This window comes from Bos indicus x Bos taurus, chromosome X, assembly GCF_003369695.1.
Source record: "Bos indicus x Bos taurus breed Angus x Brahman F1 hybrid chromosome X, Bos_hybrid_MaternalHap_v2.0, whole genome shotgun sequence".
Taxonomy (NCBI): Eukaryota; Metazoa; Chordata; class Mammalia; order Artiodactyla; family Bovidae; genus Bos; species Bos indicus x Bos taurus.
The window spans coordinates 30,072,663-30,094,383 of NC_040105.1; the positions used below are offsets into that span (position 1 = coordinate 30,072,663).

General features: G+C 38.0%; 1 protein-coding gene across 7 annotated transcripts in view; it reads right to left on the reverse strand.

Annotated features, from left to right (window-relative positions):
* Positions 1–222: 222 nt before the first annotated feature.
* The window catches only part of TAB3 (TGF-beta activated kinase 1 (MAP3K7) binding protein 3), a 93,304-nt gene continuing 71,805 nt past the window's right edge, over positions 223–21,721 (reverse strand). For 4 of the 7 annotated variants that reach the window (XM_027533029.1, XM_027533028.1, XM_027533027.1 and 1 more), the window contains 3 exons: positions 19,027–19,110; positions 13,092–13,193; positions 223–4,342 (listed from right to left, as the gene is read on the reverse strand). In XM_027533029.1, the coding sequence (XP_027388830.1) occupies positions 4,194–4,342; positions 13,092–13,193; positions 19,027–19,110 (335 nt within the window). In that variant the 3' untranslated portion in view covers positions 223–4,193. Of the gene's footprint in view, positions 4,343–13,081; positions 13,194–19,026; positions 19,111–21,721 lie in introns of all 7 variants that reach the window. The other 3 variants (XM_027533031.1, XM_027533030.1, XM_027533033.1) reach the window with 3 other exon arrangements.

The window sequence follows — 21,721 nt, forward strand, 5'->3', positions numbered from 1 at the left end:
AATTTGCTTATTTATACTTTTAACTAATTTCTAAGTTACAGTAATGTACAAATACTTAATACCCCAAAAATAACATGAGTACATTTTCTAACAGAAGAACAGAGATGTGATGAAAGATGAGGTTTCTGAGACAGCATATTTCAGTCCAGAAATATGAATGTAGGAACTAGACTGGTTTGATATTATAAATCATTTCTAGCTACACAGAAAGGATACAGAATGTAGTGTTTGCTTTTACTTTATTAATTTATTTCGCAGGAATCGTTGACTTTCCGAATATGTACTGTTTGGAGGTTTGATGCATGCATAGCCTTTTCAAATGCCTTTGTCTTAATACAATTTCACCTCAAAATAATCTGATTCACAGCATACACAGAAATCTAAAAGAGACACGGTATTTACAAGATTTAATAAGTTCTTGCTGTTGTAGGCAAGAAACTGATCAGTTCTTTTACAGTAGGGAAACATGGATATTGGGTGTCATTATAAATAAGAATTCAGAATTGTTCAGTCTCAAAGCAACATTTCATGGCTTTAGAAATTAAAATTGAGTTGTCATTCTGTTAATCTCTGAATGCTCAAGCCGTGCAAAACCTACTTGTATTAAATATTTGGGGATGCAAATAGTACAGGAAAAAAAAAATACATGTCTGGTGAATGTGGAATCATCAGAATTACCTTTTACAATAAGAAAATACTGTTAATTCTTTCAAAAAGATACAGTAGTGGTGCAACAGACAGTGCCAAATTTATTGATTTTAAAGTTACATTTCGGTTGTCATTTTTCTCTACAGATATACAGATACACACTGTAACGACTCATTCAAAGTCTGAAGAGTGATTACAATATTCAAATAAATCAATTTAAACTATAAGGGGACATCTTCACATTCCAGGGTACATCATTGATATTTTCGAAGGACAATTTTTCTAGGCCTTATATTCTTGCTTTTTGTTTATACTGTCAAAAGCATTAGTTACCTTTTAAAATACTATATAAAGTTCAGTTGCCACAGAAAGTTGGAATATGAACCTTAGATAACCGGGACAAAGCAATGTCAAAATTTAAGGAAACATTGATTTCTTATAATAATTATAAGTACTAAAGTTGAGACCAGCTCCTTAAAAATTATTAAACTGCTCATCACACTCCCATTTTTTCAGGGAAATAAACAAATTAGCAACACTTTCCCCACCATCATTAATCTGCTCTAAAACTACCTTTATTACAATGAATTTCTTTTGTTTAAAACACCACGCCTCTAACTCTCTCAAACAAGGTCATTATTTGAAACATTTTACAAGTCTTAGAAAGTTTCTGGCTCCTCTTTTGCCACTTTAAACTTTTAAGACCTACCTCAAAATGTAAGGGGCAATGTACTTGGACAAAATGACAAATGTGCTTTCAAAAAACTCAGTTTACAGAACAGTGAAATAATATAAAATGTATAGTCAGGTCTATGTTACCAGATACATCAAACTGGTTGTAATTTAAGAAAACACCTTTTTACTAGGAACAAGAAGTGCACCAACTGATCCAAAAAGCATAGGCACCTCAGCAGCCAGATCCTTCCTAAAAGGCATCTTTAAAGGTGACAGAATTCTTGTTCAAACTGGTCACAAGCCAGAAGTAGTCTATACATGGGACATAGTTAAATATATCAAATGTATCGGTGTCAAGTAATTTTGCTGATTTTAAAAACTGACTACAGCCTATGTTGGTGTATGAAACATGTGCAGAACCAGAAATGAACGTATACAAAACTCCCTTAAACATCAATCTCTGATGTCTCAAACCCCACCCTCTACACCTATCAAATAAGACTGGTATCTCATTTTTCCTGGCAGGTGAAAACAATAATTTACTAGATAGATCACCAAGGGACTGGAACCATGCATCTACTGTGTGATAACAGTTCAATAACCTGGATGTATGTTCATGCAATAGTTTTAAAGTCATCTACATGGTTTTAATAAAGCATCAAACTGTTTTCATACATGCTACCTTCACCCTCAACTGACAACTGCCAAGTTAACTGCTGCCACTTCAGCATATCACTAAGAATACTGGGTAAACCTTTAGCTAGAACATCAAGCAATATATGTATTTTTACCCTATATTGTTACTTAATACCAAGTGGGGTTTACCATCTCTACAGAGAGATGAAACCATACAAAGGCAAAGGCATTGGCATTATTACAGAACAGTAGGACTGATAGACTTACTGGAGACTGACAGACACCAGTGCTACAAAAGCTTTTAGAGAATGAGTGCTATTTGCAGGTCAACGCTTTTAAGCCCGTCTGCTTTCTCACCTTTATTTTCACAGTTTTGCCACAGTTGTTATATGAGAGATGTTTTATCAGTGTAATTACATAGCCACGCTGACTCTGTGAGACAAGTAGATACTTTCAGGACATTTTCCACATATGAAAAAAATGTTTTCAGAGCTGCAGGTACAGTGTGAAATTGTGATTTTGATGGAAAGCTATGATAAGTTGTTATGCCTTTGGTTTCATTATGCTATTAAGTGCAGCTTGTTTTTCCAGATCTGCCAGAGATTACTGCTAAATTAGCATATAATGACAGCTTGAAGCGAGCGTGCGTGCCTGTGTGTGAGTGAAAGAGAAGGGGGACAGCTGGTATGGGAGAGCAGATACTCCTCAGGTGATAACCTGAGGTAAAATCCTTTAGGATTAGGAAACTTACCAATTTTATTGCTGTTTACATGTACCCAAATAAGGGGAGATTCCAAAATCCAATTCTGAGCTTGGAAGAAACGTCAACCGCCCTAATTCAGTGTCCTATTAATAATTTTCTGGTGGTGCACTTTAGTGAATCAAATGATTTTGTATCTCTTCAGTTATTTATACCCTAAGTTTCTAATTTCATAAATAAAGAGTGCTTTAGTATCATCTGAACTATCTGAACAAACTTAGTATCATCTCTGAATACAGTATGGTAAAAATTAAGTTCTAAATTTCAAAGTCCTTTGTATTCACCTTTCTCCTAATCTTATTTCTTGACTAGCCTTTTCTTCCTCCCCAAATAGCGCAGTGTGCAACTTTATGATATTGGCTAGCTATAATTTTCCTCACACTGATTTGTTAACATATGTGCAAATACATCTTTATTGAACAAGTAATAGTAATTTTTTTCAGCTAGATTAGGATTATGGCACAAGTATTCTCTGTGCTGTAAACATCATGAACTCATCACAAAATCGGAAGGCGGGACGGCTCTATGAACTGCAAACGTTTCTTATAGAACCACAGCTGAGCTCAAGATTCCAAGTGGATTTTGGAATGGATTTACATTCGGCATACATTCACTATGCTATTGGCAAAGCGCAGTTTTACGAGAAGGTCATTCATAAAATCAGAATTTATAAGGACTTGTTGGTTATTTTAAAAACCAGTGGCCTAATAAAAGCATGCAGTAACTTAAAAAATCTATCTATTCTGCGGCATAATTAGGTCTTAGTTACCAGTGTTGATATAGCTTGATGAATCATTGTACAAGCAAAAGGAATATTATCACCTCTGATTGTACTTTCAAACAAAGGGCACGATATGCCGAATTCCTGACTGCTACAAGTCACATTTTAAAACATCTTGTTTCTGTGTTTGAAATTACCCCTGAAAAAAGCAGCAATTACAAATACCCTTATTGTTTTGCCCCCCACCAAAAACATCCTCTGAGTGCTTTTCCCGTCCTTTTCCTCAGTAGGAAGCAACAGGAAGAAGCCTGGGGAGCCTGGGTTTTCCAGAGATCTGTGACCAGGTAAGTCTGCTCTGGCAATTCACAGTTTGGCTGCATAAACTGTAACATGTTACACCAAGATTCAAAGTTCTAGTTTATAAAATAAGGGTCACTCAGCAGTAACTTGAATGATTGGGGTTTCACAGAAGAGCTCTTGACTTCTCTGTGTACATTCTTTCAGGAGTGAATCCTTTCCCCATTTCAAGTATCCCTTTCTATCTCTAACTGCACTGAGTTAAGACTTGGGGGGATAAACCTTCCCCATTTTTCCTTTATTGAGCACAAGTGGCTACAGTGTCCTTCTCCCCACCCCCCACCCCATGTCGTCTGAAATGAAAAGGCCGGGTAGATGAACAGATTCCCCAGGTTTCCTTTTCTTCTAACGGGTGCTCAAAGTTACACTCTCAACCTAGTGCAGACTCTTGGGAATTCAAGTGTACCGTGGCATCTCACACTGCTCACAGCGATTTAGTGCGGGGTGGTTCAGAAAGGTGCAGCTATCACAATTCCACGGAGCCCCTTCATAGTCTTCATCTCGCGGTTGTGTCCGAGGACTCTGTTTGGAGCTACCTGGGTGCTCTAAGAGAAGTCAGGGATGAGAGAGAGAAAACAGAAAATAGACTGAATTTTTTTTCGAAGTATAATCCAAATGGAAATTGAAAATTACCCCCCACCAAAAGCAAGGGAAAAGGTTTTGTGAAACGAGAAAGCCAAGTTGTTGGCACAGCTGCTAGAAATGCAGAACCAAACAGTAAGTTTAGGATACACAATCTAATTTGTTCTCAACAATTTATTTTATTCCTCTAAGTAGCTAGAAGTCCAGCACAGACTACCTTCCAAGTTTATTGTCTCTAGTGGACAGTTATGCTCTATTCCAGTCAAATGGAAAAATGTTATACAGCATGTTAAATTCTACCTTCTAAGTTCTCCCTCACCACCTCAGCCTGCCAGTGACTCCCACCACCCACAGTACTAGCCATACTATATCAAACATCTCATAAAATCTGTGCCTTCTTCCTTGAGACTTTCAGCTCCAAAATATTCATGTTTTTAATAATGGTTTGTCAATGGTGTGACAGTTCATAAAAGTTTCTCCCAGAAAGGTTAAAACAGAAATATAAAAGACTGTCGTTTTTCATGAAGCTAAATTCATTCAATATGACTTTTATCCTCAGTTCTTCCCTGCCTTTTGTCAATAAACTGAAAGATCTTTCAGATGTGAGTTATTAAACATGTCTATACTTGGCAATATAAAATTCTGGCAGCCTTATGGTGGTCCTCAGGATTTACAAAAAACTTAAAATTTATATTCCTCCTAGGTCCTCATTCTCTCTGGCCTTGTACTCAAAAAGGTTCTTTGCTTTTAGAGTTGCCTTCCATGAACAGTACCTACTGAAAGTGGGTTTAGGGACTGGCAGGCTCCCAAGTTCCAGCTGGAAAACCACCCTGGAATCTGAACAAGGTCAGCAGGCTGGGGAAATCTACCCATACACCTAGAAATCCTCACTAAAAACTGCAAATGGAATTAAGATCTAAGGTAAGCAGCCTTCCTAAGCAGGTGACAAAAGAAACTGAGATCTGGGGAAGCTTTAATCAGTTACCATCTGGGGTTAAGCACACTGGTCCATTGGAAATGTGCTTTATCAGTTGGTCTTTAATGACAAATCGCTGTGTGACTATTCCCCAAGAGGTAACGAGAACTGAGTTTTAGACCCTGAACCTTTTTGCAGGTATAGTAAGGCTGAGGCTCAATCAGGAAGGTGTTCTCAACCTTCCAGTAGAACAGAAAAACACTGGCTTTTCCAGCCTATTCGTGACTATAAAAAGGAGATGGGTTTGTTGACTCTGGCTTCAACTGTTGCTTTTAACTGCCCATTAGCATCCACCTTGTATCTTATAGCTTGATGAAGTAATAGTTGTATTTTATGGCATGCCCCCTAAATAGAAAATTATTTTCTGCCTGTTTGGGCTTCCTCCTTCCCCTTTAGCATGTACTGTCCATTTGTATCAACCCAATCTCCTTAGGAGATACCATTCCTTCTTAATCTTGTAAAGGGTCAGGATGACCCACTCCTCACTTTGTACATGCAGTTCTGGATTGTATGAACTGTTGACACATTATCTGACACATTATAATCCTTTGTCTAAAACTTGCAGAACTGTACTTGGACTTCTAAGTCCTCACAGCTTTCTGTCTCCCAGGTTATAATCCTCAGGTGGGTTCAAATAAAATTTTCCATTTCTTTCTGAGATCAACTACTGATTTTTTCATTGATATATGCATAGTGAAGCTGGCAGGATATCAGATACACCCATGAGGACAGCTGGAGTCTACCCCAAATCAGCACTCGATACCAGCATGGACCCATTAAGCCCCACCAGCTTCTTGGTACTTCTTAGGTGTTTCAGTGAGTTCTTCTGATATCTGGATCTTATTGCCTTGATAATCCTAAAAATTTTATTTGAGCTGTTTTTAAGACCTGGACTCTTTTAAGAGTCCCACATGCATTTCCTACACAAGGATGGAGGGGATCTTGGGCAGGAGACACAGGGAAACACAGGTGGTTGTGTTTTTGGTAAACTGGCCTAAATTAAAAAGAAAAAAGTTGCTATATGGCTGGAAAAAAACTTCTGGGAGTAAAACAGAGACTGCATTATTTAGCTCCTAAGAACACAGGACACTTGCTCCTTTCAGCCACGTGGTGTTCTCGGGTGACTGACAACCTAGCGTTAGTGTCTGAAGATCAATCCTTGTGACTGGCAGTGGTGGTGCAGCAGCAGAACTCCACTATAACCGTAAATTAAACACTGCTCTTCTAAGGATGCACACAGTAAGGATAAATCATCCAGTGCTCTGATGACCCATAGGCATAGTAGACTGTCAAGAGGAAGAAACTGAGCCAAGGGCAACTCTTTGGGGAACTACAGTGAGAAGCAGCATCTATCTGATCCACCACAGAGTCCTCAGAAAGTTCAGATTATATGCATATTGAAATTCGACCACTAAATCAATACTGGGAAACTGTGCCTCAGGCCCAACAGCTTCCAGGTGGACAGCAACCTATTGGGATACCAGCTGGATTTCTGTATGCTTACAAGTAATTAAATAGGAATTAAAGGAAATCCCACCCTGGAATGGCCAAGGTGGGATTCTTGGGCACTCCAAAACTGCACTGAAAGAAAGCCTAGCAGAATAGGCTTGTCATGTCACTCTCTCCTGGATCCCTTTACTGGAAATAAAAGTGATGAGAGTCGTTCTCTTTTCCAAACTGAGGTTAGCAGGAGAAAATATAGGGCTAGCTCCTTGGATCCTTTAAGTTGGTAAGTCTTCTAAATTGTTAACATTTTAGAGAGCTCTCATCCTGAAATACTGTATTAATAGGTATTTAATTGGTATGCAGAAGCCCCCAAAGGCTTCAAAACTCCCCAAATAACCTCAATGAAAGGTACCTAAACAAAAACTTTATAAGCTGACATAATTATGCTCTCCTCTGTCCTTTGAGTCTTTGTATTCTAGTAATTCTCTGAGTTACCCTTCCACTCTGAAGAAAGTATTGAATGGTTATTAGAAATGAGACCACCTAAGACTGTATGTAAGCATCTTCATATCAAAGACTGAACTGAGTGCTCTAGGTAAAGAATTTCTTAAACCCAGGGTGGACCCTCAAAAGTTTTTGTAAACAGATAATCAAAATGGGAGGCCACTTCTGACTAAACTGATATGTATCTGATATTCAGAGCCTGACTGGATTTTTTTTTTGACTTCTCCCCAAACTAAATGGGGCTTTCTCAGGTGGCTGAGTAGCAAAGAATCTGTCTGCCAATGCAGGAGACACAAGAGATATGGGTTTGATCCCTGGGTCGGGAAGATCTCCTGGAGAAGCAAATGGCAACCAGCTCCAGTATTCTTGTCTGAGAAATCCCATGGACAGAAGAGCTGGGTGGGCTACAGTCCATGGAGCTGCAGAAGAGTCAGATATGATTGAATGAATGGGCATGCATGCACACACTAAGTTAAATGAGGAAATGAGAAACATTCTACCAAAGGTGGATGGGCGTATCAGTCCTTTGATGTCATTAAGCTGGCCATGCACTCCTTTGAGAAATTAAAAAGAGCTGTGCTTGTTTTACAAAACAAGTTTTTACAGAACCAGAGGTGTGGCTCCAAAACAGTCCAAAGCCCACAATCCTTTAACATGCCCCAAATCTCTTCTATTTATCTTAAGAGGCTTGTGTTAATAAACAACAACAACAAAAAGAAACTGGGTTATCGTATATGTCCAGTTTGTCATGCCAGCATTTCCTGATTGGCAAACCAGTTCATAATTACTTGTTTCTTAAGTTTTTGCTAGAAACAGTGGAAACAGTGTCAGACTTTATTTTTTTGGGCTCCAAAATCACTGCAGATGGTGACTGCAGCCATGAAATTAAAAGACACTGCTTGGAAGGAAAGTTATGACCAACCTAGATAGCATATTCAAAAGCAGAGACATTACTTTGCCAACAAAGGTTCGTCTAGTCAAGGCTATGGTTTTTCCAGTGGTCATGTATGGATGTGAGAGTTGGACTGTGAAGAAAGCTGAGCGCCGAAGAATTGATGCTTTTGAACTGTGGTGTTAGAGAAGACTCTTGAGAGTCCCTTGAACTGCAAGGAGATCCAACCAGTCCATTCTGAAGGAGATCAGCCCTGGGATTTCTTTGGAAGGAATGATGCTAAAGCTGAAACTCCAGTACTTTGGCCACCTCATGCAAAGAGTTGACTCACTGGAAAAGACTCTGATGCTGGGAGGGATTGGGGGCAGGAGGAGAAGGGGACGAAGAGGATGAGATGGCTGGATGGCATCACTGACTCGATGGACGTGAGTCTGAGTGAACTCCGGGAGTTGGTGATGGACAGGGAGGGCTGGTGTGCTGCGATTCATGGGGTCGCAAAGAGTCAGACACGACTGAGCGAATGAACTGAACTGAAGGTTTCTAATAAGGAAAACATCTTTGTATGCAAGGAAGAAAAAGGTATAAGAAATGAAAATGTGTTTTGTTAATGGAATGGGAAGTAATTTTGTCATAAAGCTGGTTATTTCTAAATGGGAAAGAAAATAAGGAACAAATTAATATGAATATAGAAAGTTGAAGAAAGTTTATGAGAAAAGAATCTTAAGAATGGAATTCTATGGGTGGTCAGGACTAAGTAAATTTGAGTATATGAATTTTAATATTAAAGGGAAAAATGGTACAAAACCTGAATTTGGTTTTCAAAATTTTCTTCTAATATTAATCTGCTTCTGATAACATATTGTAAAGTTCCTTTACATTTTAAGCAATCTGTTATACCTTTCTGTATTTGGTTTTGAAACCTTTTATTGTCATTTTGACTAAGGGAAAATAAGTATTGCTTCACAATAATCGTGAAGCATGATCACGAACTACTCGTGATCCTGTTTGTGACTAAGTGCTTTGAGACCTTAATATTTTTGACAAAATTCCTTAAGATCACATTCTAAGTGAAATTCTTTTGACTTCTTAGATAACTCTGAGGTTTTTCCAAAGGGCTCCTGGAACACCTCAAGAGAAATGTTTCCTCTACTTATCAAAGAAGAGATAATAAATTAATTAGGCTTATCTGATATATTAAATTACATGGGGAGCGTGGTCAAATGGTGACAAATCTTCTTAGGTTATATTATATGGGTAGATGTAGAAATTATATTGAGTTCCTAAAAACCTGGTACATGGTACACACTAACAAAATGTTATCAGTCATAATTATCATAAATCATGGTAATGCCACAGAAATAGGAAAATTTTTGTTCATTTGCATTGTAGTCAGATCTTTTAAAGATGCCTTTTTAAGTCCTGTAGAGACCTTTACTGCTTTATTCTGATGATTTCTGCAAAAAAAAGCTTCATCTTCAAGAAGATATATAGAGAGGACTTTCTGATTGGTATAGATAGGCTTCTAATAACTTTCAGATCATACCACTGAACTGGGTAAGAAATTAGAAGAATGACAAGCTTGATGGCTTCTTAAATCTGATTAACAGAATAACAAAATCAAAGATTAGTCACATAGGACTCAGTGAATTGATGAATATAATATTTTTCCCTCTGAAATATTTTGGGTTTGAACTTGTATTTTCCATATATAAAGAAACCCTTCCCTTCAAGCTAATTATGACTTTCAAGCAAGTTTACTGAAGCCAGACTTATTTTGCAAATCTTAATTTGGCGATATTCTATACAAATGAGGGTAATTTTAGAGGGAAAAATTCTACTAAGGACATTATGTTCTCATGTTGTCTTTGAGGTTTTTGTATTTATTGCCCAAGACTAATTACTGTAAAGGTTGTTTCAGTAATCTATCTTTGGATGAAGATCAAATGCCCCATGACCTGCAACAAGGAGAGTATGCATACTGGAAAATACATTAGATAAAGGATTCTTTATAGCCACACTGGAAGGGGCTGTATCAGGCTCTGCAACTCCTACTTCTGACACCCCAAATGGATGAAGACCAGTGCTACCAGATCACCAGGATGAGGAGAAGACACGCAGGAAGTAGACAGTTGATCCAAGATGCTGGGCCAGGCCAGTATGCCAATTAATTTAATAACTGTTCACATGTTTGCTTATGAACCCAATGGTGTTCCTCCTTATAACTGTGCTTTGACCTCAAATGGATGGAACGGTCCTCAGTACTTTCTCAAAGACTCTCTCCCAGATTATAATTCTCAGGTTAGCTCAAATAAAATTTTTCATTTGTTCTGCAGATCAACTATTTTTTTTTTTTTTGCATCGACAGGCTCATGACTCCTAAAGATGTAAGTATAATAGTTGTATCTGTTGTCTTATATGGAGGAATAAAAGACACTTCTGTTGAAGCTTCTGTTTGAGGAAAAATGTGCTGTATGCCATTTCCATTAAAGGTCCTCTCTTGAATAGTAGTCTTTATGCTTTTCTAGGGCAGGCAACTTGTTATTTTGTGAAGAATTTATCATAGTCAGAAAAGTTCAGATGTTAAACCCATAAACTGTTATATTCCATCTTTCTGTGCTAACTCCAAACACAGCTTTCAGTTTTAGATTGTGGCAATGCAAATGTTTAATATATAAAGGTTTTTCAAACTCCTTTTTTCTAACCTACAGAAATAACTGGAAAATCTTTTAAACTAACTAATCTAGGGTACCTGGGGCTCTCTTCACTGTTTTGACTGTAGGGGAGAAAAATTCTTTTTCCTCTACCTTTCTCAGTTCTTGGCTGAGACACCCCTGCAATAAAAGATTAAAGTTTATTAACATGTATACTCCTGTATACATGAGTGATACCCAGGAAAACTGAGTAACTTGCTGAGATGGCTGAAATCTTAGCATCTTCAGCTAAGACAGAAGAGATTGGAGTGTGTATGGAGTTTACCAGGAAAAGCAGAGTAAATAAGCACAAGGTTTGTTATGCAGATTTAAGTCAGTGCCTTCTCCATTGATGCTCTTGTCATTTAGAGTCACAAGAGAGACACAGAAGGAGACTGCCTTTATAAATGTAAATGTCCCTTACAAAAGGGTATAACTAATATTCTGTTTTCTGAGCTTTCTAGTATCTGCAGTTGCTCAGAATAATCCTAATGCCAAAGAGGCATATTTTGGGATGGCATGTTCTGTTACTCTTCAATACTATAACAATGTAATTTGGAACAGCAAGTCATGCAGAACTAACTAATCAAAAAATATGTAAAAGGCATCTAAGAATTATTGTTGGTCCTAAAAAAAAGACACTGCTCATTTCATCATAGGGTGCATGCTTGTGTGCTAAGTCACTTAAGTTGTGTCCGACTCTCTGTGACCCTAGGGACTGTAACTCGCTAGGCTCCTCTGTCCATGGAATTCTCCAGGCAAGAATCCTGGAGTGGGTTCCTGGAGTGCCATGCCTTAAATCTCTTTCAAGCAATCTTCCTGACCCAGGGATCAAACCAGTGTCTCTTGGGTCTCCTGCATTGCAGGTGGGTTCTTTACCACTAGCACCACATTCCCTGGTGGCTCAGATGGTAAAGAATCCATTTGCAATGCAGGAGACCCAGGTTTGATCCCTGGGTCGGAAAGACACCCTGGGGAAGGGAATAGGTTCCCGCTCCAGTACTCTTGCCTGGAGGGCTACAATCAGTCCAAGGGGTCACAAAGAGTCGGACACTGATGAGCAACTAACAGTCATTGTCGGGAAACTGCTTAAATAAAAGCATGTAAAATCCCAAAGATGTTTGCTTTCATTTGATTTAAGGTGTGAAATGTTTTATGGAATATTAAAAAGCAAAGATGTCTCATGCCTCATGGAAAACAAAACATCTAAAGAATATGCATATTTATATACAAATAAGAACTGAACGTTTCCTTTAAGACTATTTTTAAATGGATTAAACTTAATTGGCCAATTTTTCATAAAAATGACTGTCTTACAAATGTCAAAAGTTAGCAACTTACAGGTTAATCCATATTGTTTATATAATAATGGGAACATAGGAGAAACTGATCAAAAGGATACAACTCAAACTGTAAAAAATTCTCAACATTTTCTATAGTTTTACAGATAACCTCATAGAAAAGTTATTTTTCAAATAACTGGAACTATGCCAAGTAGGCAAAGAAAGGATTTGTTCTGTAATTATATGAAGTACAATGTAGTTTCATGCTTGGTTTGTTCCTATGGTGGAGACCTTTTTACCTAGTTGTATACTATTTCTGCATTTAGGGGAATTTAAGAAGTATCAAGTGTGGCCTTATTTTCTGTGTTGAGTGTGTTAGTCACTCAGTCATATCCAACTCTTTGCAACCCCATGGATTGGGACCTGCCAGGCTTCTCCGTCTATGGAGTTCTCCAGGCCAGCATACTGGAGTGGATTGCCATTTCCTTCTCCAGGGGATCTTGCAGACCCAGGGATCAAACCTGTGTCTCCTGCATTGCAGGCAGACTCTATTGTCTGAGCCACCTGGGAAGACTAGACACTATTATTTTATAAGAATCTGTCCAATATGGTGGGCCTAGCCACTTGATATGCAGTCACTCTGAATTGAGATGTGCTGTAAATAGAAAATATATACCAAATTTTGAAAAGTATGAAATAAGGTACAAAAAACCCAGTTCACTCTTATAAAACTTTGGCTAAGAGAAAATTTTAAATCATGTATGTGGCTCTAATTCTGTTGCTATTGGACTGCACAGCTTTAGAAACTCAGTAAAGAGTAATGTCTTAAAGGAAAAAAAGGTTGACCTTTACTTATGATAACTCTACATGGGTTAACACGTGTTTGGACACTGCACAAAGTCTAGACATACAAGTACAAACCATCTGCAGCTGCTGCCTGGGTGTCATGGACGTCCTCCTGTACTCTGGAGGTCACGCTAATTCTTCGGGCTTTCCTCTCAATTGTGCAAGGGTCTGATGAGTCTGCATGAGAAGAAGCAAAGCCAGGAAGAAGGGATCAAGCCGTTCATTAGAAGAGAGTGGACAGGCTCTCAAGAATCTTTCACAGGACACATGCAGTATTTATTCTTTGTTACTTGATGTTACCATTAGTTCTCCCAGGAAGGCAAGGGCCGTATTTAATACTGCCTTTACAGCCTATCCAGAATGGCTCTTAAAAGTTTTTTCATCCTCTCTCATTACTTGGAATGCATGCCTGATTTCACCAAATTCCCAGGTTCGAGTGAGTTAGGGTGCAAACTTAATGCTAATAATTAAATGTCGGTATGAACACAAAATTTGGGACATTATACTTTACCAATTCCCTGATTAACCAATAGTTACTAGAAAATTATGGGTTTAAAGTCCACTATCCACATTAAAGGTAACAGTAGACTACAGCATTTCATAAATAAAGAACCAAAATAGTACTTGAAAAATCAAAACCAACTGAAAGTAATATTATGTACTGGTAACACATACTCCCCAGTTGTTCATAAATTCCAGTTACCTATGTGTGCAGAAGTCCAGCAGCCCTCACAACATGGACTGCAGGCATATCCATTTCTGGCTAGAATACTGTTTGTATTAATTTTTAGGTAATCAGTAAGCAGTGTTTTGTATTAAGTGAAAACAGTAGAGTCTGGCTGCAATGTGGGAGACCTGGATTTGATCCCTGGGTTGGAAAGATGTCCTGGAGAAGGAAATGGCAACCCACTCCAGTATTCTTGCCTGGGAAATCCTGTGGTCAGAGGAGCCTGGTGGGCTACAGTTCATGGGATCACAAACAGGTGGACACGACTGAGTGACTAACACATACACAAAAGTCAAAAAAGGCAGACTTCATAGTATTTAACCTTAAGAAACAAACATTTAAAACTTTGTAATCCGCTCTGAGCCTATAAGCAGTCCTCTAGTTCAACCAACCTTTGGAGACCAGTGTTTCACAATGTAAGTGTTGTGAAGCAGAGTAAACATCTCCTTTAGGTGCTAAAGAATAAGTTCTATTTCTTAGATTTGTAACCCCTTTTATAGCATCACATACCTCCTTCTCACTGACTCTTACAACAACCCCGTAAAGAAGCTAAATATTTGGACTGATGACCTCTATTGGTGTACAAATTGGATATAAACAAGGTCAGGTGGCCAAGACAATCAGAACCAGTGCTAAAGTTGTATGACAGCAAGGTCAGTGCCCTCTCCACTGTTAAGTCAAGGTGGGGGGGATACTTTCTCAATCAGCTGAAGAGCTTACACACACACGTGTTGCTTAACTGCAAAGTCTAGTCTAAAAAGGTTTCTGTGTCTTTCCTTCTTTCTCTCAAATTATCAAACTTATTCGGATAAACATCTATATTCCACTTGGATATTCTAAGTCTTGTGTATTTCCATATGAATTTCAGAATCAGATTAATGCATACCAAAAAAAGAAAAGTTACAGTTAAAATTGGTATTTCATCAGTATGAAAAGAATAGGTATCTGAACAATATTGATTTTTAAAAAAGACATGGTTTATGACTATTTAGGTATTGTTTGATTTCTTTTGGTAGTGTTTTATCATAGTCAATGTACATATCTCTGGTTAATTTATTAATAAGTGTCACTTATTAATTCTAATTTTCATTTCTGGGTAGCTCTAGATTTTCTTCACAAATAATCATGTCATCTGGAATGGCTACTGTATTCTATCAGATGTTTTCTCCTGTATAATGAAATGACTGTATGCTTTTTCCCTTTATTTTCTGAACACTGCATTCTTGAGCTTAAACCCAAGTTGGTCATGATGTATTATCTTTTTTTATATTGTTAATATTTTATTCATTTTTTGGCTTTTATGTTCATGAGGATTTGATCTGTAAGTTTGTTTTCTTTTTGGGAGTTAGGTAATGTGCATCAGGTTTTGGAATCAGAGTCCTACTGGTTTCATAAGAAAATTAGATGCTTTCCTTCCTTCTGTTTCCTCAGAGTTTGTATGATTGGTATTATCTCTTCATTAACTACTTGATTTCTATGGGGATCATTAGTGTAACCATCCAGTTCTGAAGTTTTCATTGTGGGGAAACTTTTGATAATGGATTCAATTTCTTTAATTACATACACAACTATTAACAGTTATTTCATCCTATCTTTTCATTTCTGATTTTGGTAATCTGGTTTTTTCCTGTTTTTTTATTCTTCAAAGATCAAATGTTTGGTTTTGATAACTTTCTCTGTTATTTTTATGTCATCAATGGTTCTTATATTTTCCTTCTTCCACTTACTTTGGTTCTTTTCTTGATTCTTAGGTAGAATTGTATGTCACTGATATTAGATCTCCTTGTCTTACATGAGCATTTAAAGCTATAAATTTCCTTCTATGTACTACTGTAAAGAATCAGGCCTTGCTCAAAGAGAGGTCTAGCTTTGTCCCTAGCTCCTGGAAGATTAGCTCTAAAATCTTGAAATTTCCCAAGAGATAGAAGTATTTTTATTAAATATGGTGGGCCCTTCAAACCATAGAATTTATGCTAATAAGGTGGTTCACACTGGATATATCCCTTAAATAGGGTGATTCTTCCATGACAGCCCTTGAATCAATTCATTGGATTACCACTATAGACACAAATCTGGTACGTGGTAGTCATCCATTAAGATTCTTTTCACACTGTTTTTAGACAGCAGGAGGCTATTTTAAATTCAGGTCAGTTGAAATATCCATAGTACTATTAAAGAATGGAAATAACATGTACTCCATTGCAACCTATAAATGAAATACTTAAAACACTTTGTTGCACACAAAGCTGTTCAACCAAAATTTAAGTACTGTAGTGCAAGTAACATCATTTGTGTAGAATTTTCAATTCTGCTTTAAGTTTTGAGATTATAAAATGTTACATCCTTAGGTAATGCATTTTCCAGTATCAATATTATGTCTTCATGATCAGTCTATCTTGAGTTGCTTAAAGCAAAAAGAGATTAAGCAAAAAAACATTAAGATATGAAATGCACAGTTCACGACATTCTTGAGAATTACTAGAATGGAGAAGAAAATGATTAATTGGAAGTTCAGTATATCACACAGAAATGATTTAAGAGTATGCAAAAGTTACTCCTCCAAATCTTGGTTGTGTAGCATTTATTTTGCCCTTGATGAAGAGACACCTAGTGTCAATCTAATTGCTATGCCCACCTGTTAAATACACAAGGATTCTTTTGTGGCCTCTCAATCCTAGAAATTGAAGAAAGTAGAGAAAACCACTAGACCATTCAGGTATGACCTAAATCAAATCACTTATGACTATACTATAGTGAAAGTGAGAAACAGATTTAAGGGACTAATTCTGATAGAGTGCCTAATAAACTATGGACAGAGGTTCATGACATTGTACAGGAGACAGGGATCAAGACTATCCTCATGGAAAAGAAATGCAAAAAAGCAAAATGGCTGTCTGAGGAGGCCTTATAAATAGCTGTGAAAAGAAGAGAAGCGAAAAGCAAAGGAGAAAAGGAAAGATATAAGCATCTGAACGCAGAGTTCCAAAGAATAGCAAGGAGAGATAAGAAAGCCTTTCTCAGCGATCAATGCAAAGAAATAGAGGAAAACAACAGAATGGGAAAGACTAGAGATCTCTTCAAGAAAATTAGAGAGACCAAGGGAACATTTCATGTAAAGATGGGCTCGATAAAGGACAGAAATGGTAGGGACCTAACAAAAACAGAAGATGTTAAGAAGAGGTGGCAAGAATACACAGAAGAACTGTACAAAAAAGATCTTCACGACCCAGATAATCACGATGGTGTGATCACTCACCTAGAGCAGGACATCCTGGAATGTGAAGTCAAGTGGGCCTTAGGAAACATCAGTATGAACAAAGCTAGTGGAGGTGATGGAATTCCTATTTCAAATGACCTATTTCAAATCCTGAAAGATGATGCTGTGAAAGTGCTGCACTCAGTATGCCAGCAAATTTGGAAAACTCAGCAGTGGCCACAGGACTGGAAAAGGTCAGTTTCCATTCCAATCCCAAAGAAAGGCAATGCCAAAGAATGCTCAAACTACCACACAGTTGCACTCATCTCACACGCTAGTAAAGTGATGCTTAAAATTCTCCAAGCCAGGCTTCAGCAATACGTGAACTGTGAACTTCCTGATGTTCAAGCTGGTTTTAGAAAAGGCAGAGGAACCAGAGATCAAATTGCCAACATCCTCTGGATCATAGAACAAGCAAGAGAGTTTCAGAAAAACATCTATTTCTGCTTTATTGACTATGCCAAAGCCTTTGACTGTGTGGATCACAATAAACTGTGGAAAGTTCTGAAAGAGATGGGCATACCAGACCACCTGACCTGCCTCTTGAGAAACCTGTATGCAGGTTTCAGGAAGCAACAGTTAGAAATGGACATGGAACAACAGAAGGGTTCCAAATAGGAAAGGGAGTACATCAAGGCTGTATACTGTCACCTTGCTTATTTAACTTATATGCAGAGTACATCATGAGAAACGCTGGGCTGGAGGAAGCACAAGCTGGAACCAAGATTGCGGGCAGAAATTATCAATAACCTCAGATATGCAGATGGTGCTGCTGCTAAGTCGCTTCAGTCGTGTCAGAATCTGTGTGACCCCATAGACATCAGCCCACCAGGTTCTGCCATCCCTGGGACTCTCCAGGCAAGAACACTGGAGTGGGTTGCCATTTCCTTCTCCAATGCATGAAAGTGAAAAGTGAAAGTGAAGTCGCTCAGTCGTGTCTAACTCTTTGTGACCCCATGGACTGCAGCCTACCAGGCTCCTCCGTCCATGGGATTTTCCAGGCAAGAGTACTAGAGTGGGTTGCCATTGCCTTCTCCGAGATATGCAGATGACACCACCGTTATGGCAGAAAGTGAAGAAGAACTAAAGAGCCTCGTGATGAAAGTGAAAGAGGAGAGTGAAAAAGCTGGCTTAAAGCTCAACATTCGGAAAACTAAGATCATGGCATCCAGTCCAATCACTTCATGGCAAACAGATGGGGAAACAATGGCTGACTTTATTTTTCTGGGCTCCAAAATCACTGCAGATGGTGACTGCAGCCATGAAATTAAAAGACATTTGCTCCTTGGAAGAAAAGCTGTGACCAACCTATACAGCATATTAAAAAGCAGAGATGTTACTTTGCCGACAAAGGTCCATCTAGTCAAAGCTATAGTTTTTCCAGTGGTCATGTATGGATGTGAGAGTTGGACCATAAAGAAAGCTGAGCACTGAAGAATTGATGCTTTTGAACTCTGGTGTTGGAGAAGACTCTTGAGAGTCCCTTGGATGGCAAGGAGACCCAATCAGTCCATCCTAAAGGAAATCAGTCCTGAATATTCATTGGAAGGACTGATGCTGAAGCTGAAACTCCAATACTCTGGCCACTTGATGTGAACAGCTGACTCATTGGAAAAGACCCTGATGCTGGGAAAGACTGAGGGCAGGAGAAGTAGGGGACGAAAGAGGATGAGACGGTTGGACAGCATCACCAACTCAATGGATGTGGGTTTGGGTGGATTCCAGGAGTTGGTGATGGACAGGGAGGCCTGTTGTGCTGTGGTTCATGGGGTTGCAAAAAGTCGGACACGACTGAGCGACTGAACTGAACTGAAAGCTATTTAAAAAAAATAAATTATATATTCCATTTTAGTTACCCTTGACAATAACTCTCAAGAGTTAGTTTTGTAGTTTTTTAGAAAGTAAAGTTTATCAATAGCATAACATTTAAAATGCTATCTCTAATGAAATTTCTTTAGCTTTTTAGATGAACTCCAAAATGGTTTTCAAATACATTTCTGTGACGTCTGTGACATTTTGCTACTCACCTTTTTTAGGTGGCTTGGGTGGTACAACTGGACCAGGTTCTATGTTGTCATAAAAGTTATTCATAGCTTTTGGATCAAAGTTTCCTATAAAGAAAATAAAATCAGCAGGCATTTAGGGGTCTTTCTCCTGTTATATGCATTTTTTTGTTAGGGAAAATATAGGAGGAAAAAAAATATGTAAAAAGGGGAGCTGGTTTTCCAGGAGTTTATAATTCATTATACTATCCTACTGTTCTCTCACTGAAAGCATTTAAGCATTGTGAGAAAGGACCCAAGTGTCCTTCTACAATCTATCACGCAAAGGAACATTTTTTAACTATAAAGCTTATCTCTTTTCACAGGATTAAATATGTGGCACAGCTAGGTAAATGAAGAAGAGAAATGAAAGGATGACTGAACTGATTTCCCTGTTTGTTTTGATGTTAATAAACAAAACCATGACACAGCTTACGTTTGTGTCTGTTGTATTTACCTTAAATTTTTATTCATTATAAATTCAGGTAAAGAATAATCTATACATATACATTGACAAAGATTATTGAAGTTGTTATGATATTAGCAGTTTAGGTATTCCAATCTTTAAGAAAAGGAGAATCTTCAATGTTGCCTATGCTGCTGCTTCTGCTAAGTCGCTTCAGTCGTGTCTGACTCTGCGCGACCCCATAGATGGCTGCCCACCAGGCTTCTCTGTCCCTGGGATTCTCCAGGCAAGAACACTGGAGTGGGTTGCCATTTCCTTCTCCGAACGTTGCCCATAGACTTATCAATAAAAAAAAAAAAATGATATGCTGTCAATTTCAGAATAATAGAACAATCTCATCTCTCTCATTTAAACTGTTTACTCCTTGATACAGTTTCTGTTTTAGCTCCTTTTCCTGACATGATTTCTCTAAGGTCGGTTTTGATCCAATGCCAGCTTTGGGTCCTATGTTCACATCTGTGAACGTGTCATTGCAACCTGCCAGTAGTTCTGCACAGTTCCAGTTAAACTTTTAAACTGTATCCATGCTTATTCACAGAGGATGTTGTGTGGTACTGATAGCTTAAATACATTGAATCTGCTGAATTTTAAACCCAGTTATTTTCCCCAAGAAAGTTTTGCTCACCAAAAGTAAAAATAAAGCTGCCTTTTATCAAGTCATGTACTGATAACTATCAAATCCAAATGCTGCATGTCAGAAAATGTCTAGAATCTCTAGATGAAAAGTTAAGGTTGGAAACTCAGTACAAAATTTTCCAGAGAATGTAAGAATGGAACTTAGTATAAAGTAGATATATTTGGACCCCTTATGAAGGGAGATTAGAATCTGCCTACAATGTAACAGACCCAGATTCGACCCTTGGGTCGGGAAGACACCCTGGAGAAGGAAATGGCAAGTCACTCCAGTATTCTTGCCTGGAGCGTTCCATGGACAGAGGAGCCTGGCAGGCTACAGTCCATGAGATCACACAGTCGGACACCACTGAGCGACTAACACAGTACCAAAAAGAGCTCTTTGTGGCCCACTGGAGACCAAAAACACAGGTAGGTCTTTGTTTATAAAACCTTAAGAACAGTTTTCCTTGCAGGTCCTATTATAGAAGTACTTTTATTCCATTTAGTTATGCTGTGTTTAATAATTTTCTGAAAACAAATCCCATGATGGCTCATGAAAGCCATAATGGTACTTAATTTATTTATTAGATCTTTTTATGGTTTAAGATGCTGTATATATTATTTCTTCAATTTCTTGAGTTACAACTGCTGCTTTCATTTCTAGATCCTATAAGGCCTTTACTAAAAATATCCTAATGCAATGTTTCAGGGATTCTTGTTTATCTTCAAAGAACACAGAAACAAAATAATGGATGCAACCTTCTAATACAGTAACAGTGGTTTGTATAATCTCCCATACAGTGTCTTTCACTGCTTACAGCTACTAGGCTGTAGAGTTCCTAGGCTTCTGAAAATAAGGGTACTCAACCAGAGTGCTTAAGTTTCACATGGAAATGTGCTTCTGTCTATTGCACAAAGTTCCATATCTTTTTATTCTCCTGCCTCTACTGTGTAATCTAGCTTTAAAATGGTAATGGGGTACTTGAAAAGAGAGTAGAAGCTCTCTCAGCTGCCATAATTTAGAACAGTAAGTAATGTTGGGTTGGCTGACTCGCACACAGAATTGTTAACAATTAATTACACAGCAACCTTAAGGATAGAAAAATAGGATCAAAGCAATATTTCAATGTTAGACCAAGACCTTTTCTTTGTGTGTGTTGACCAGACTTCTATATTGTCTTTCAGAAATAAACTCGACCTGTAATGATGACCTAAAGTAGGGGTGAGCAAACTTTTACTGTAAAGGGCCAGACAATAAACATTTTAAGTTTTGTAGACCTGAAATACAGTTGTAAGCCCTCAACTGTGGTGTTCAAACACAAAAGCAGGCTCAGGCAATATGTAGAGAAATGGGTGTGGCTATGTTCCACTGAAACTATTTACAAAAACAGACAGCAGGCTAGTTTGCTGTAACGCGATCTATAATTTCCTGTTTTCATTTTAGAATGCAGCAAAAAAAGATATTTTAAGAACAGTTAATTTGAGACTAGAATCCTATTAGATGTTTATGATTTTCCTTCATAGCCCTTTTCAGTTGTTTTCACTATATCTAATTCACAGTCTCTATGTTTTTGTAGTGTCTGCCCTTGAGTCTTTATA